At 46.4% G+C, this 18,964-nt stretch overlaps 1 protein-coding gene across 1 annotated transcript in view; it reads left to right on the top strand.

Annotated features, from left to right (window-relative positions):
• The first annotated feature begins 2,189 nt into the window (after positions 1-2,189).
• LOC102826350 (solute carrier family 23 member 2-like) overlaps positions 2,190-18,964 on the top strand; it is a 42,508-nt gene continuing 25,733 nt past the window's right edge. The window contains exons 1-3 of the mRNA XM_006861235.1: positions 2,190-2,228; positions 4,965-5,108; positions 7,367-7,524. Of these exons, the coding sequence (XP_006861297.1) occupies positions 2,190-2,228; positions 4,965-5,108; positions 7,367-7,524 (341 nt within the window). The remainder of the gene's footprint in view (positions 2,229-4,964; positions 5,109-7,366; positions 7,525-18,964) is intronic.

The following is an 18,964-nucleotide window of genomic DNA, read 5'->3' as shown; positions in this document are numbered from 1 at the left end:
GGGTTTCCCAGAATGACCATGGGCCTGGGTCTTAGTTATCTAGTGCAGCTATAATAGAAACACTACAAGTGGATGTTGTAGATGCTATACTGTTGATTCCGCATGGTACTGACCCTCTGCACAACAGAAGGAATCACTGACCAGTCCTGTGCCGTCCTCATCATTGTGGTCGTAGTTGAACTCATTGTTGTCGCTGTGTTCATCCATCTCATTGGGGGTCTTTCTATTTTTTGCTGTTTGTCCACCTTGCCAAGCATGATGTTCTCCTCCAGGGACCAGTCCTTCTTACAACATGTCCAAAGGAGGAAAGACTCAAGTTCCCTTACCCTTGTGTCTAAGGAACATTCTGGCTGTCCATATTCCAACACAGTACTTCTGGTAGTCCATGGTACTTGCAATATTCTTCTCCAACACCACGATTTAAATGCATTGATTCTTCTACAGTCTTCCTTATTTATTGTCCAACATTGTCCATGCATATGAAGTGATTGAAAATACCATGGCTTAGTCCTCAAACTGACATCTTTACCACAAAGAGGGTGGCTTTAACAGACAGAAATTTATCCTTTCACAGTTTAGGAGAAGTTGAAATTCAGGGTGTTGGCTCTGGAAGGAGGCTTACTTTCTCTGGAGGAATGTCCTGTCTCTTTTCAACATCCATAAGCCCAGTGTTCTTTGGAGATCTCCGTGTGTCTTGACATCAATCCTTCCCTGAGTCTAGGAGGTTCTCAGCACAGGGTCCCCAAGCCCAAAGGACATGCCCTCTCCTAGCTCTTGTGTTTCAGTGGTAGTAGGTCTCGATTCTCATCTTGGGTCCATGTCCTTTTCTCTCTTGTAAGGTAGAAGGTGATTCAGGCTACACCCCAGGGGACCTCCCTGACATCAGAGCAGGGCTGTGATCTGAGTCAGGGTGTTGAAACCATGACCTCTTATCTGTGCCACTGCTTGGATATGAAGCTGTGTCTTGGGTATACCCCTTCTAGGGCTCTGTCCATGTTGACTCAACCCAGGACAGATGGAAAGGAAGACAGGAGACCTCTGTGTCCCCTCAGACTGCTCTGCAGACCAGATGTAGTGAATTGAGCCATGGGGACCCTTGTAGTAAGCGCTGAGCTATTTGAAAGAACCGTTTCTTCTAAGATCTCCAGGCAGCCCAAAGCCCCTGCTCTTTCAGCTCTTAAGCTGACTTATTTTTTCCTGCCAAGCTGCAAAGCCTATTTAGAAAGAATGGCTTGGAAAGGTTTTCTTGAATAGACTTGAATCTCTTGCCCCAACGTCTTCCTTGGCCCTTTCCCATGGCTTCCTTTTTATGGAAGAAAGGTCTTCTGAGACCACGATGAAGGGGATGATGACAGGTGGGCCTAGTGTGTGATGAGAAACCCACGGTCAGTTTGAACTGATTCTGTCATGGCCAACGAAGTGAAAACAGAACAGACCCCACACTTCTCAATGTGGGTGAAAGCCTTGGAGTGGGAGACTCGGAAGAGGCGTGGTTAGCCCTTTTGGGAACCTGGTGTGGAAGACTGGATGCTTCCTGCAATGACTGTGGGGAGAGATGCCATTCAAACCAACGTGGTCAGCCGCTGGACACCGCTATTTCCGACTCTGTTAATCAAGAGATTTGGTGGCTGTAAAATACTCACACTGCCCTTGTTTTCTAAGAGGGGGATTAAGTTTTGAGCAGGGTGTCCATCCATCCTTCTAGTTCAACCACATTTCACAATGGGTCCATTTGGATCCATTCCAGTTTGGCTTCATGACCGTGACTAACCTGGGAAGAACTTGTTTGAAACCCTGGTGACATCTCTCCCTCACAAATGGCTTCATTAGTGCATCTCCAGTGACTTGGCTGGGAGCTGTTTTGCACAGATTTCCAGTTTGCGCCTTAAATGTGTTTGCCCAGAGCCTTGATTGGCCCAGTCACCTCCTGCTCTAGAAGCTACTGTTCTGGACTCTGATCTGCTTTCCTGATATGAGGGTGTGTTGTGTTCTGGTTTCCATATTTCTCATAGCTGGAGGGAGTGTCCTGGGAGTCCCCTCCCTTGCCGCTCCTACCCACTAGGGAGGTCCCCATTTTTCTAGGTGCCCAGTCTGAGTTGGTCCTCCTGGAAGCTGAGTCAGGCCTGAGGACTAACTCTTCCTTTTCAATATTTTCACTCCTGCTTCTTGGAGGAAGGAAGGCAGAGACCATGAACCCTGCCATCAACTGTGAGCACCCCAACCCCCTGGTGAGTAGTGTTGGTAGGGGAGAGGGGAGGGAAGAGGGAGCCAACTTGGGGAGAGCTGCCGGGGGTGGGGCCGCCCCCACCTGCTCACACACCTCAGAGCCCAGTTCCAACCTCAGGGCCTGCTGTCTCCAGGGACAATGGCTCTGTGGTAAACAGAACCACTGACCAGGGAGCTCTGTTTGCTCCTTGAAGATTCCCTGAAGCAAAGCAGGCTGTACCCATTTAACAGTTGAGAAGCCTGAAGCCTTGAGACATAAAGTCAGGGTGGCCCACCAGGCCTCTTCAGCTGGCCATTAACCCCTTACTGCCCTCACCAGCCTGTGCTGGCCACCTGAAAAGGAGAGGCTGGGTGAGTGGAGCCCCTTTGCCTTTGTCACTGCCCACCTCTGGGGAAAAGTTTTCCAATCTCCTGTCCCGGGCCCCAGCCCCATGAGACCCAGCCACCAAGTCTGTGGGACAGAACTGCTCCCTGGGCACCCTCTTCTGAGAACTCATGGGAGGTGCCCCAGAGACACCTTTTCCATTCCTTTCTTCAGAATTCTCTTAGCGTCCTTCTGTCACCTGTCAGAAGCCCAAAGAACATCATAGGAAGTGGGGTGAAGATTCGGTTTTCTGAAGGACTGCTGTGTTTTCTACCTGTTTGGGTTGCTGCTGTTGGTGTAAAGGGCACTTAGACAAAGAGGGTGACGTCAGCACCCTTTCCAGAAAGCTCTCTGACAAATGCGCACTACCTTTGGTTCAGAGCCTGCCTGCGATGTGACCCGTCCCAGGAATGCAGTGGGCGTGTCGCTGAGAGCCATAGACCTTCACATTGGGGCTGCTCCTTGGCCACTCTGGAGACCTTCTCTCCTGTTCTGTCCACTCACAAACCTGAAGCCAGAAACTCAAAGCAAACCAGGTGCCATCAAATGACCTCCAACTCTTAACAAGCTCATGTATCATGAAGCAGAACTGTGACTTTCAGAAGGATTTAGCCTGGTCTTTCTTTCGAGGTGCCTGTGAGTGGGTTTGAACTGTCAACCTTTCAGTTAGCAGTCTTCTTAACTTAAAATTCTGTATCACTGAAGAACCCCTGATTGTCTGCCCTAGATGTGTGTCCAAAGTATTGAGTCAGGGGCTCGGAGAGCTCATAATGATAACTACTAACATTTATTGGACAATTACTCTGTGCCAAGCATTGAATGGTGTGTCTCATGCTCCGATTTACTTATCTCAGCTATCTCTGAGGGATGTACTATTGACATTTCTTGTTAGGTCAATGAAAAGAGTGAGGCTTTGAAATATTAGTAATTTGCCCTAGGTTGGTAACCTATACAGCCTATAGATTGGAGGGGTCAGTTATAATTTGAAGCTAATCTTGGTTAAACTACAGGAAGGTAAGTAGTGACCCTAAGATATTCTATATGCACTGTACTTATGTTTGTATGTTTCACCTATGCACCCACCCACCCATCATCCATTCACCGGTCCATCTGTCAATCCATCCATCCATTCATCTACCCTTCCATTCATTCATTGAGTTTCCATTGAGGAAGTATTTTTGACATGCTGGGGACGCTCTAGAATTTGAGGGGATGAAGCAAAGGCAGGCACATGCAATGCATTCTGGGAACCCAAAGGAAGAGGTGAACAAGAAAGAATCTGATTTGTTAAGCATACTATGCTGTACGCTTTGGCAGATGGAAGCACAGGACTGCAGAGCACACACCCAGAGGGCAATGAGGCACTTACCTGCTGCCTGGGAGGGAAACCTGGCCATTTTCTGATTGGTGTTGGCCTGCCCCCTGCCCCACAGAGCCCCTTCTCTACTAAACTCCCCTCCACTGGCAAAGCCCCCAGACTTCCTGTGGAGGCCCTGTGCAGATGCATAGTATGATGGGACTTCAAAAAGTCTGTGGAAATATTCCATCGTCTTTTCATTCCATTTTTTCTGAAGCCCCTTCCTATAGGCACATCTCAGCGATATCATGGGTGTGGCTCTAGACCACCTCAGTAAAGCAAGTGTCTCATCAAGGGAATACATGAGTTGGGCTAATGCGTCAGACTGCAAAGTCGTTTGAACTGTGAGGTCGGTGGTTCAAGCTCACCAGATGCTCCGTGGAAACCCTATACAGGGTCACTATGGGTCAGAATCAACTTGATGGCACTTAACAATAACAACACAGCAATGCATATAAAAGTTATGTTGACACTATACTGTAGTCTCTTACGTGTTCAATAGTGTTAATAAAAAGTTTGAAATTTTGTGAGAATGAACAAAAGACACAATGAACACCTGCTGTTGAAAAAAATGGCACTGTTTGGCTTACTCAGCGCCACAAAACTTCAATTTGTTAAAAATTCAGTGTCTGCAGAGTGCAGTAAAACGAAGTGTAGTTCAAGGGGGTAAGCCTACAGAACGCCACTGTCTTTTGAATCTTGAAGTCCCCAGTCAACCAAGAAACCAGTTCTGACTCCTGGTGACAACATGAGAACAGCTTCATAGAGCTTCCTGGCTGGAACCGTACGGCGGCAAGATAGCCAAGCCTATCTTCTGCGGTACCACTATGAGTGTGAACCACAAACATTTAGTGAAGACCAAACAGTCTGAGCCACCCAGGGGCCTTAGCAGGTCAACAGCTCCCCCACCCCCACCCCATCTACAGTCTCCTGCCTCTGGAAGACCGACCCTCCTGCTGAAATCAGAAGAGATTCCTCTAGAAATGCCCAGAAATGTCCTGTTCTTGCTCCCAACAGAGCAGTGTTGATGTGCTTAGCTCCCACCCGGATGGTCAAGACAGCAAGAAGGATGGGCAGGCCAACAAACCCAGCAGTAGCCACCTGGCCTATGACATCCTGGACATCCCGCCCTGGTACCTCTGCATCTTTTTGGGGATCCAGGTAATGCCACCCAGGAAGCTGTGGGTCCAAGAGGCCCTGTTTCCAAAGCCACATCCACACACACCTAGGTCTAACTAGCAGTACCAGTAGAGCAGACGCAGACTCATGGCAACCCATGGATGTCAGAGGAGAAGTGCGCTCCATAGAGCTTTCAATAGCTTTGTTCTTTCAGAAGTCAATAGCCAGGACTTTCTTCTGAGGCTCCTCTGGGTGGCCTCAAGCCTCCAACCTTTTGGTTAACAGCTGAACAGATTAACTGTTTGCTCTCCCCAGAGACCCCCAGGTCAAACTGGTCAACATCAAAACTGTGAGTTACTGATATTGTTGGACTCCAGAGTCGCTCAAGGCTGTTCTGGCTTCACTTTCTAGGATTTAGGAGTGGGAACCAAAGGGTTCTCTGTCTAGATCAGGCCGTTGTTCTCTTGGGTGGGGCCACTGAGCTGGTTAGAGGCCTGATGCCCTTGGGTGGGCTTCTTTCCCTAGTAATCCTGGGAGAGGGTTCAGAGTTGCACTGCCAGCCAACAGGTCATGGGAGGGAAATGTAGCTGTCTACTTCGGCAAAGGTTACAGCCTTGGGAACATACCATGAGTGGTTCTCCCCTGTCCCATACCTTCCACCACTGCTACTCCTGTTACCACCAAACCGCTTCACAACCACCACCACCACCATCACCATTGCTACCATGACCACCACCACCAGCACCATTATTATCACCATTACTACTACCACCACCGCCGCCATCACCATCATTACTACTACCACGACCACTACCACCAACACCACTTCATGACCACCACAACCACCACCGCCGCCATCACCATCATTACTACTACCACGACCACTACCACCAACACCACTTCATGACCACCACAACCACCACCGCCGCCATCACGACCATCACCACTGCCACCACTATTGCTAGCACTGCTCCCTGCCATGGAGTCAGTTCTGACTCACAGTGACACACTATAGGGTTTCCAAGGCTGTAAATCTTTATGGGAACAGAAAGCTTCATCTTTCTCCCCTGGAGTAGCTGGTGGGTTTGAACTGCCAACCTTATAGTTTAACAGTCTAGTAGTTAGCCTACAGCACTGTTAAATCTCCTTACTCTGTGCTGCACGGTGGCTGTGTGAGTTAGAACTGACTCGAACGTAGTGGGCTTGGTTGGGAGAGGAACTGGGCCAAGTCTGCATCCTGAATGTCAGCCTACCAGCGGCAGCGTCTTGTTGTCACTCCGCTTCCACCCAGATGCCTAGCATTCTTGGGGTCAAGAGAGTTATTTGATCACTTGGTTGGGCAGTGTCTCTGGGCCTGGTACAAGATGGGCTACGAAACCATGGTGGAGTCCTGGCCTAGAATCTGGTGGCCTGTGCGGGCTGAGCGGGCAGCAGGTCACAGAGGCCCTGGACTTTCACATGTCACTGATTCCAGTAGGACATCAGAACAATAGCAAGAATGTACAGGTCCTCCTACAAAGGTACAGACATTTCTTCTCTGGAAACTTGCCCTCCCCAAGTGGTAGCCAACGCCTATTTGACCATAGTCTGTTTATTGCACCTTCTGGATGAACCAAAGAAAACACAAAAAGAGGCAACCTGTGCCTTTCAGTGGGAGTTTAAAGTTTTCTGCCCCCAGCCCCCACCCCCCACATCTCATTCCTACTTTTTACTATCTCCAGAGATCAGTGCTGATCAAACTGGTCAACCTGTTCCAGAATATTCCCTGATCAAAGTTAAATGGTTCTTATTTCTATCTATCTATCTATCTATCTATCTATCTATCTATCTATCTATCTATCAATCTATCATCTATCTATCTATCTATCTATCTATCTATCTATCTATCTATCTAATTTCTATCTAATCTATCCCCTTCTCACTGTTGTAGATTCAGCCCTGCCCAGAACAAGAACAAACAGGTAGAATCCTGTTCTCTCAGGGAACGCAAACAGCCCTTGGCCAGTAGCTAAAAGCACAGGCTCGGGTCTTCCTTGTCAGTGGCCTGGCCCTCACTGGGCACCTTGTTTTATTCTGAGTAACCATGAACCATGATCAGTCGGCAGGAATGGATTGGTTTTGGGTTTCTGCCTTCCCCTGCTGGGGACCTGGCACATTGTCCTGTGTGTATCGACCTTGGTTTCTTGCCCAGGGCAGCAGGGCCCTGCTCCCCCACTGGCTGCCTGGCTCCACCGTGGAGGGAGGGTGGGCTGGTGAGCCTAAGGGATAGCAGTGTCTCCAGGATTCCCCTCTGCCCACAGCACTTCCTCACAGCCCTGGGAGGGCTCGTGGCGGTCCCTCTCATCCTGGCGAAAGACCTGTGCCTGCAGCATGACCCCCTGGCCCAGAGCTACCTCATCAGCACCATTTTCTTCGTCTCTGGCATCTGCACTCTCCTGCAAGTGTTCCTAGGGGTCAGGTGAGTGGAGGGATCTCATGCAGGTTCAGACTTTTCCCTGCCAGGGTTGTTGTTTTTGCAGCTGCCACCATGTCAGCCCCATGTGCAATGAGGCACAACACTTGATTGATTGCGGATTGACCATAGGACTTCCATTGGCTGACTTTGGGAAGTAAGTCTCCAGGTCCTTTTTCCTAGTCCATCTTGAGCATCATAGCAGCATGCAAGCCTCCACTTATATATCCACGGGCGGGCGATGGCTGTGCAGAGCAGCACTGACTGAAGATCAATCCAGGCTTCCCTCATGGAAGGCTAGAATTCTATCAGTGAACAACCACTGCCCCCACCTGTCAGGGTAGCAGCAGGTATGCTTGGCTGGTAGCTGGAGAGATGTTAGGAAGTTGGCATAGTATTAAAGAGGAAGCACAAGATTAGGGGGTCAGAGCCGGTTCAAGTTCTAGCTCCAACGCTTACTACCTGTCTTAGCTGGATTCTTGATTGAATGTGATTAGCTTAGGTAAAAATATGGTCTTCGTTAACTTTTAAGATCAAACCCAGAGAGAGGCTGGGTGCATCTAGGTGTCAGGAATATGGTGACCAGGACCCTCTCTCTATGTCTCATCCCTCTCAGGCTTGGGGCAAGAATATAAAATGGAGACTCACACTCTGTGTCTAACTGATGGACAGTTAGTGACACTAAGTTGAGTGTCACAGTCTGGATTCCCTTGAGGAGCAAAACCAGTGAAGCATCTATAAATATGTTGTTGTTAAGTGCCATCAAGTTCGTTCTGATCCATAGTGACCCTGTATAGGGTTTCTGAGGAGCAGCTGGTGAGCTTGAACCACAGACCTTACGGTTCAAACCGACTTTGCAGTCCAGCGCATTAACCCACAGTGCCACACTGGGACTACATAGAGAGCAATGGACTTCAAGGAAATAGCTTGCACAACTGTGAGGAAATGAGTCATGTGATTGTGGGTGGAAAGTCACACATCTCTGAGTCAGGTGATGGGCTGAAGACCTCTGCTGGCTCACATGGTTTGCAGGGACTGACTAACCCAAAATCTGTAGGTCAAGTGACAGACTGGAGTCCTCTGCTGGCTCACAGAAGTGCAGGGTTTGGTAAATCCAAAATCTGGAGGTCAGACCACATTCTAGAGACTTCTGCAGGCTTATGCCCCCAAGAAGCAGAAGTCAGCAACGAGAAGCAGGCAGGGTCAAGAAAAAGAAACAGTTTTGCCAGAGTATCCATTTATATACTGGAGTCAGGCCACACCCCCAAGGAAACTCCCCTTTCAGTTGATTGGCTGCTCACATCAGACTCCAAAATGGAAAATGCTTGCAACATGTCTACCAATTGAGAGTCATAGCCTAGCTAAGTTGACACATACAATTAACTGTCACATCAAGTTTAAATTAACAACACAAACCACCTACTGTTCCACTGACTCCAACTCACGACCACCCCCTGTGTGTTACAATAGAACTGTGTGCCATGGTTGTTTTTTTGTTTTGTTTTTGAGGGAGGGAGTGAAGTGGGATGGTAACAAAACATTTACCATCGCAACAGTTTCTGCATGTATATTTCAGTGATATTGATTATGCTTTTCATGTTGTGCAACCATTATCACTATCCCATTCCAAATGATTCCAGGACTGCTAACATAAATACTCAATGTCCCTAATTAACAATATCCCCTTCTGCCTCCCCACTGTAATTATTAGTAACCTCGGGTTTATATACAATTGTTATCTCCTATAAATCAGATTATATACAGTACGTTTGTCCTTTTGCAACTGACTGATTTCATTCAGCTTAATATCATGTTTGGTAGGGTTGTGGGTCAGAGAGAAAGAGGAAGACCCCCAGCGAGATGGATTGGCAAAGTGGCAGTATCAATGGGCTCAAGCGTGGCAACAATCGTGAGGTTGGCCCAGGATCTGGCAGTGTTTTATTCTGCTGTGCATATAAGGTCGCTATGAGTCGGTACCGACTCGATGGCACCTAACAACAACAACAATGTTTTCAAGGAGTCCGGGTAGGGCGCTGTGAGTTAATGCACCAGACTGCAAAGCCGTTTGAACTGCAAGATCAGCAGTTCAAGCTCACCAGCTGCTCCTCGGAAACCCTATACAGGGTCGCTGTGGGTAGGAACCGACTTCATGGCACTTGACAACAACAACAATGTTTTCAAGGTTCGCCCATGGGATGTGTATCACGACCTCAGTTCTTTATGGCTGACCCGTAGTCCATTTATGCATTATCACTTCTTGTTTACCCCTTCACCTGTTGGTGGACATCTAGGCGGTTTCTACCTTTTGGCTGTTATGAAACGTGTTACAATAAACACACTGGTATGCAGGTGCCATAGTGTTTTCTGAAGTTTTATTTTTGAAAGTAGATTGCCAAGACTTTCTTCCAAGGTACCTCTGAGTGGATTCAAACATCCAACATTCAGTTAGCAGCTGACTACGTTAACAGTTAGCACCCAGAAACAGAAACCAGCTTCTGGTTATTGTCTGTCGTCAAGTCAGTTCTGACACATAGGGTTTCTGAGGCTGTAAATCTTTATGGAGACAGAAAGTCTCCTCCTTTTCCCATGGAGCTGTTGGTAGATTTGAACTGCCGACCTTGTGGTTAAGTGGCCTAACTAGTAACCCACTATGCTCCCAGGGCTCCTTAAACCAAGCTGGTCATTGTTGCTAAGTGCCGTCAAGTCGGTTCTGACTCTTAGCAACTCTATATAGTGTTTCCGAGGAGCTGCTGGTGGGTTTGGACCACTGACCTTGTGGTTGGCAGTCCAGTGCTGATCGTACAGCGTCACAGCCTTGGAAAGCCAGGTTTGAGTCTGGAATTCTCTGACTCCTTGGAGTTCTGCTTTAGGACCTGGAGATGTAGGACTTCCCCAGCTCTTCCCCACTCCAGATTGTCTCCAAGTCATAAAAGGTCTCCCATAAATGTGCTATACACCCCAACTGCACACCCACTTCCAGCTATACCAGTCCACTCGACAGCTGCCCCTCTGCCTTCCTTCAGGCCTGGGGTATGCACACCTAAATTTTGACAGATGTGGGAAAGGGGCTCAGGTAGGCTCTAGAAGAGGGAAAAGGGCTATTGGACAGGACTTCTGTGACTGAAAGGGACAGGAAACACAAGGTGGGCTGATTCCTGCTCACAGGAGGCTAGAGGGGACCCTTTTAAGCACTGAGCTAAGTCTCCGTGGGGAGGGGGCTCTCCCTGGTCTAAGGTGGACTAGTCTCTTGCTTCCTGTGCTTTGGCTCAGCTTCCTTCTCACAGACTGGCTTGGCTCATGTGACTCTAGGCAGGGCTGTTGCCTGACCACCCAACTCAAATGAGTACAGCTCTCACCTATAAAATTCCAGGGAAGTGTTTGGATTGGCTAAGCTTAAGTCAACTGCCCACTCCTGGATCCAACCGGGCAATGAATATGGTGACTCCCATGCAGGAAGCTTCCCAGTGACGGGAGAAGAGGCATGTCCTCCTGGAAAGACAAGGCAGTGGATAGTCTGAAGCCAGATAACATGATCTGGGACCCATAAAATAAGGCCAATGATAGTATGAGTCCCTCTCCCTTACATGACAGGTGTACAGCACTTAACATCTGTGATACGTTCCGTAAAATAGGAATTTATGTCATTGGGACTTTGTGTGAACAGCATACTAAAACCTTACATGATCAAAATGATAAGAAAGACGAGACTTATCATTAGAAAGAGACTGGAGGCACTCAAGTCTATGGGCCTCAGTCGCTCTTCAGTTCTGGAACTGAACCCTTCCTCGTGACTTAATGTCCAGCTCAGAGGTAAATGTATGGGGGAGAGCACGTGAGTGAGGTAGGCACACCATGGGATGGCTATCCATTCAAGATCCAAAGGGCAGCATTTCTTTAAAGACACAAGTCAGAAGGGTTGAGAAAGAAGGTGGAACAGAACCAAGAGGCACAGGGAGGCAGTGGGCTCACTGAGGTTGCCTGGAGGGGATTGCAATCATTGAGATGAAATGAAGTGTATGATTTGTCCAGTGCAAAACTGATGAGGTGCGCTGTAACCTTCACTCAACTCACACACAAAAAGTTTAAATAAAGCAACACCCCCACCCCCCACCCCCAAACCTATGGGGACCTGCTTCTGCTCATCCTTGTCAATGCTGCTGTGAAGGCTGCAGGCAGTGACAGTGGGGGTGGAGTGAGAAGTCAGTAAACACATCCTGCCCCACCTACCCATCAGACAAAGCCTGAGAACCCTGACCCAGAGCCATGACCTCAGCCTCACCTGCCTCTCTCCAACCGTGGTCCAGTACTGTAAGTTGGAGTTGGAGTCTTTAAAACCATTAAGAGGTAACAAGAACCCCAAGAAGAATTGCTTTTTCTTTAAAAAACCATCTGATGGAACCACCGACATATATGCAGTCAGATGTTGTCCAGATAGATGGTCAGGCAACACATACTCCATACTGTGTTACTGAGACGGTCAGTTGGTATAGTCAGTGGAATCTGTTTGTTTGTTATTGTTATTTTAAAAACACAAAGTTCTTTATGTTCCTGTGTGCTGTTCAAGTCAGCCTGAGTTACTTTAGTGCTGGCCTCCCACACAACACTGCCATGCATGGTGTCTTTGTGTCCTGGAGCTGCCCTAACAACTGCCACAAACTGGGTGGCTTAAAACAACAGAAGCATGTTCCCTCTCACTCCTGGAGGCTCCAAGTCTGCCATCATGGTGTCATTAGGGCCATGGGGAAGAGTCGGCGTCATGCCTCTCTCCAGCTTCTGGTCTTGTTGAAGCATCGCTCCAGCCTCAGTTTCCATCTTCACTTGGCCGTCTTCCCTTTGTGTTTGTCTGTCTGTCTGCGTCTCCTCTCATCACCTTATACAGACGCTAGTCATATTGAAGTAGGAACCACTCAACTCCAGAGTCACCTCATGATACCTTAATCACGTAAGCAAAGACACTGATTCCAAATAAAGACACATTCACAGGTATCTAGGACTGGAGCACAGCTTTTTGGGAGGCCCAATTCAGCCTATTGTTGATATTATTGTTAGGTTCCATCTGCTCCCTTCTAACTCAGATTGACTCTACGCACTATATAATGAAACACTGCCTGATCCTGTGCCATCCTTACAACCGTTGCCATGTTGTTGCCACTGTGACAATCCATCTCATTGAGGGTCTTCTTCTCTGAGGACCCTCTACTTTACCAAGCATGATGTCCTTCTCAGAGACTGGTCCCTTCTGATACTATGTCCAAAGTGGTTGAATCGAAGTTTCATTATCCTTTCTTCTAAGGAGCCTTCTGGCTAGACTTCTTCCAAGACACATTTGTTTGTTCTTCCAGCGAGTGACTGTATTTTCATGATTCCTCACTAGTACCATCCTTCAACTGACGGGGAATGTGTCTTTGGGACCCTTCCATTCCGTTTCCACAACGGTCTCCTTTAACACCTCCACCATCCCACCCATCCAAACTTGACTCCCTAGAGTTCCTTCAGCTTCCCAGGAAATTCCTGCCTGTGGACCCTCCAGCCCTTCCCTCCTCACTCCCCCGCCCCGATCCATTTCTCCAGTGTTCCCTGCCTTTAGTATTGGTTTTGGATCTACTCTCAGGACTGCTCTAGATTTTGGGCAGCTGGCAGCTTCTTTAGTTCTTGGTGTCCCCTTTAAGAAAAAGAATGCAAAGCTGTGAGTATAAAATTATGGACAACCATCAATATTTCTTTAGATTGAAAAAGAAATCATAACAAATAACAGATTTTTAAAAGCAGATAAAGACCACAAACACCACAATTTCAAAAACTAACATGATACTTGTACGATTTAGCTGCCCGACGCCCCCCGTGATACTTTCTCCCCCCAGCATTTTACCTCTGTGTCTTAGTCTCTTGGTGCCGCTGTGACACAGATACCACAAGTGGAGAACTTTAAAGACCAGAAATGGACTTTCTCATCCTTCTGGAGGCTAAAGGCCCAAATCAGAGTCTCAGCTATCGGTGCCTTTCTTGTTGGTAGCTCTGAGCATCCCCTGGGGTGGTTTTTTTTTGGCTTATACAGGAGTCCTGGTGGCACAGTGGTTAAAGTACTCTGCTACTAACCACAATGTCAGCAGATCAAGCCCACCAGCCACTTGGAGGGAAGAAGATGTGGCAGTCAGCGTCCATAAAGATTTATAGCCTTGGAAATACTACAGGGTAGTGTAGTTCTACTCTGTTCTAACTGGTGTGGTGCTGTAGGGTAAGCACTGGACTGCCAGCTTCAACCCACCAGCCACTCATCGCTGTGAGTCAGAACCAACTTGACAGAACTTTACAACGACACTGTGTCCTGCAGGGTCACTATGATTGGAACAGACTCATGGCAGTAGATCTGATTTTGGGGGCTTTGACATCTCTCTTCCCTTGTGTGTGTGTCTCTGTTGTTCTGTGTATAATTCACAAGTGATTAGGTTTAGGGTCCACCCTACGCTGGTATGACCTCAGTTGATCTATTGATTATATGACATAGAATTGCGTTATGAAAGGTGATTAGATTATGTTAGAAACATTGTGGAAAGCAATTCGTAATTCAATGACATTACACTGGATGTAGATCAGACTGTATCCACAAGTATAGGCATTAGGATTCCCACATATAGTTTGTTGTTGTTAAGTGCCATCCAGTTGGTTCTGACTCATAGAGACTTTGTATAGGGTTTCTGAGGAGCATCTGGTGAGTTTGAACTGCCGACCTTACAGTTCAAACAGACCTTAAGCTTGCATGCTTATCCTATGGCACCACACCAAGACTCCATACAATGTAGTAGGTATGTTATAAAATATAATAAAAATAATATATCATACAATTGAATTTATACTTGCTTTAGTTTTAGGGTTCTTTTCTGCAAATTTGTCTATAATTCATTTGCCAACTCTTTGTTGGTGGTGTTGTAAGGTGGGGATGGGGATTCTTTCTTCCAATCCAAGTGTCATTTGGATATTTATAGTATCCTTTGTGGGCCATACAAATTTATCAACTTAAAAATTAGCCTGTTATATTTGCTCAAACATTTAATTAACTGATGCCTTTGAGTTATGGTGTTGGAGAAGAATATTGAAAGTGCCATGGGCTGCCAAAAGAACCAATAGATCTGTGTTGGAAGAAGTGCAGCCCGAGTACTCCTTGGAGGCTAGGATGGCCAAACTTTGTCTCTCATACTTCAGACGTATTGTCAGAAGGGACCAGTTGCTGGAGGAGGATAAGGTGGAGGGTCAGAGAAAAAGAGGAAGACCCCCAATGAGATGGATTGGCCAAGTGGCAGCATCGATGGACTCAAGCGTGGCAACAAGAGTGAGGTTGGCCTAGAATCAGGCCGTGTTTCGTTCTGCTGTGCGTAAAGTTGCTATGGGTCGGCACCAACTTGATGGCACCTAACAACAACAACAACAACCCCTAATGTGAGTATAATGCTGCATTTAAAATACCCTATCAATAATCACACTGAATATAAATGGATTAAATGTACTTGGTCAAGAGACCAAGGGTAGACAAGTGGAGAAGAAAACAGGATTCTTCAATATGCTATCTACAAAAGACACATCTTACACACAAAGACTAAAAATCAAAGGATGGAAAATATATCAAACTAATGGCAATAAAAAATGAGCATGAGTGGCAATACTAATCTCTGATAAAATAGGTTTTAAGGCAAAAACCAGCATAAGAGGAAATAAGGACATTTGCAGATCATGATTACAGGGTCAATTGAACAAGAGGACAGAACCATAATAAATATCGATGCTCCCAATGGAAGAGCCTCAAAATATGTAAATCAAACTCCAGTAGAACTGAATAAGGAGACAATTCTGTGATAGTAGCAGGAGATTTTAATGCACCACTTCCGAGGAAGGACCAAACAACTAGAAAGAATCTCAACAAAGACACAGAAGAAATGAACAATACAATCAACCGATTTGACTTCATCGATACATACAGACCCCCCAGTCTAATAACAAGTCAATCAATACACATGGAACTTTCTCCAGAAAGACCATATGTTAGGCCACAGAGCAAACTTTAATACGTTTTAAAACATCAACCTACTACAAAGCATCTTCTCTGATCACAATGCCATAAAACTAGAAAACAGCAAAAAGATCAAGGGAAAGATCAAATTCATGGAAACTGAATAACACCCTGGTTAAAATCTACTGGGTAATACAAGAAATTAGAAATGAGAAAAAAAGATCCTTGAACGAAAATACTACATACCAAAACCCTTGGGACGCAGCAAAAGCCGCGCTCAGAGTGCAATTTATAGCGATAAATGCACACATCCAAATTAGAAGAACCCAAAATCAACACCTTAACCCAACTTTTCCAATGATTAAAACAAGAGCAACAAAGTTAGCCTACAACCACCAAAAAAAAAGAAATAACATAGGTTAGAGCAGAACTAAATGAAGTGGAAAGAATCAATAAGGTGGTTCTTTGAAAGGATACACAGAATGGATAAACCACTGGCAACAAAAGAAAGAGAAGATGCAAATGGCAGGAATAAGAAATGATATGGTGGCCTCACAGTAGAACCAACGGGAGTGAAAAGGATAAGAGCACAGTACTGATGTCGGGTGAGCCGGTTGTTTCCAGTGTGGACTGCATGTAGACAGTTTCCAGAGCAGGTATTCATTCATCGTCTTTTTGTCCAAATCAAGTCAAAAGTCTGTCCCACAGTGTTTCTTTTGCAAGCCGCTTCTTGGATGCAATCATCTGTGTAAGTCTTTCCCTTTCTCTATGGTAGGGTGGGAGACCGGAGTCCACCTCTGGGTGAGGTATGTCCCTATTCCTCTCTCTTCTTCTCTCGCCATCTCTGTGAACCAAGACTCTTAACACAGGACTCAAGTAGGTACTTGGTTTTACTGTGGTCAGCCTTCCCTCGCTCTTTCCTAGAACATAAGATAAGATACCTCAGTGGATGTGGCTGGTGGCAGGGGATTGGTGGACAGACCTTGTGGCTCTCTGTCAGATACCCAGGTGACCTTTTCCTTGCCCCAGACAGAGTTACGGACAAAGCCATTCTGGATTCAGGGGACAGGCTCCCCCAGTTTCAACCTGAGATGGTATTGTAATTATGGAGAAAGTCACGAGGCTTAAACTGTAACACTGGTCCCACACTTTGAGAACTTGGACAAGTCCGTTATCCTCCCAAAGGCTTAACTAGATGGTTTTGAAAAGTTCCTTGCAGCTCTACTCTTACAGAAATGCATGATGTTGGTAGAGAAAATGTTCAGGGGCCATGTTCCTACTGGGTTTTCTCAATGCCTGTTAGCCCAGCCCTGTGGCACGGAGTATGGTCTATGAGAAACACAACTGCTCAGGAGTAGGGGTCAAGGAGGAGGTCACCTGAATGAAAAATGCTGGCCACACCCAGAAAGTCGAAAATACAATTTCAAAAACTATGCCAATGTCCTTAGACTAAGGTGGGGCAGAATAAACTTAAGTTTGGTTCCATCCATGGGACTTAGGGGCCATAAAACCCAACTGATAATTTATGAATCAAAGGCCAAGTAGATTAGATTATTGGGTATCTGTGAATCAACCCATTGCCTTGGAGTGGTTATCTATAAATGGTATTTAATGATGTAATTTTCTAGATTAGAAACCAAAATGCCTGATGTTGCAACAAGATTTCAAAAAGTCTTAGTAATTAAAAGCACGTTAAATGATCAAAGGGGAGTGATAAGAAGCATTATAAAAACATAAAATACAACTCTATCTCATTTTCAATGGCAACCTTGTGGCACAGTGGATTAGTGGTTCAAACCCACCAACCGCTGCTTGGGAAAAAGATGAGTCAGTCTGTTTCGGTAAAGGTTTACGACCTCAGAAACCCTGTGCAGCAGTTCCCCTATGTCTTCCAGGATTGCTGGGAGCCAGAACCCACTTGATGGCAGTGAACTTGTTTTTTGTTTTGGCTTTAATACCTAATTCTCCACCAAGAAGCTCTGGTGGGGTTGTGGGTTGTACGTTGGGCGGCTGACCACAAGGGCAGCAGTTTGAATCCCCCAGCCGCTCTCAGGTAGAAAGATGAGGCTTTCTGCTTCCATGAAGATTTGCAGCCGCAGAAACACAATACAGGGTCACCATGGGTTGGAACTGACTCTAAGACAACACACAATTCTCCACACCCATGTGTCATTGCGTCATAATGTGGTGGCTTGCATGTTGCTGTGACACTGGAAGCTATACCACTGGTATTTCAAATATTGGTAGGGTCACCCAGGGTAGCCAGGTTTCATCCGAGCTTCACAGTAAGACTAGGAAGAAAGACCTGGCAATACTTCTGAAGATTAGCCAATTGAAAACCTTCAGGATCACTACAGAGCATCATGCAACTCACCGCTTCGGCCATACCATCAACAAGCAATTTCAGATTACTCAACAGCAAGGTAAGCACAGATTTACTTGTGCTTATTTACTAACCTGGCATTGCACTGTAGGATAAGCACTGCACTGCTAATTACAAAGTTGGTGTTTCAAACCCACAAACAACTCCTTGGAAACCCTAAGCCTGATGTTGCAATAAGATTTCGGAAGGTCTTAGTAAGTAAAAGCACTCGAAATGATCAAAGGGGAGTGATAAAAGGCAATGGAAAGGCATAAAATACTGACGCTATCTAATTCTTTATGGAACCCTGGAGTGCAGTGGGCTAGTAGCTCAAACGCACCAGCCACTCCTTGGGAAACAGTTGAGTCAATCTGCTTCCAGAAAGATTGATGGCTTCAGAAACCCTGTGGAGCACTTCTACTCTCTCCAACAGGGTTTCTGTGAGTTGGAATTAATGATACTTCACAACAACAACAACAACAACAACAACAACAATACTAAATGTGTAGTGAATAGTTTCCCATTTTGTAACCACCTCAAAAAATTTGCTTCTAGCTATGGCTGGCATCTGTCTTTCTCTCAACCCCATGGCACCTTCCTATGGAATCAAAGCCCCTTTTCAAATTTGTAATCCCTGACAGGGATGGAGTACCCAGTCAGCAAGTCAGCTCGGACTTATCTGTGTTTACTCATCTGTAGTGAACAATTCCACATGAGTTTTTACTTCAGATGTATTCTGACACTGTCAGGAAGAATCAGTCTCAAGAGGAGTGCATTGGGCTTCAGGAAGTAGAGGTGCTGTGGGGACAAGAGAGACCTTTGAAAGACAAACTGGTTTAACAACTGCAACAGTGGATTCGAACCCACCACTGCTGGTGAGGATGATGCAGAACTGGGCAACATTGTGTTCTTGTCTGCAGAGCTGACTTATTGGCAGCTATCCCTCTCTCTCTCTTTCTATCTGTCATTCTTTTGCCAACACCCCTCTTATTATTTTTAACTTCTTATTGAAGGAGCTCTGGGAGTGTAGTGGTTACGAATCCGGCTGCGAACCTTAAGGTCAGCGGTTCGAAACTACCAGC

This window comes from Chrysochloris asiatica, unplaced genomic scaffold (genome assembly GCF_000296735.1).
Source record: "Chrysochloris asiatica unplaced genomic scaffold, ChrAsi1.0 scaffold00041, whole genome shotgun sequence".
NCBI classification, from domain to species: Eukaryota; Metazoa; Chordata; class Mammalia; order Afrosoricida; family Chrysochloridae; genus Chrysochloris; species Chrysochloris asiatica.
Note: the sequence above shows the minus strand (reverse complement) of the source record. Positions and strands in the feature narration are given on the sequence as shown.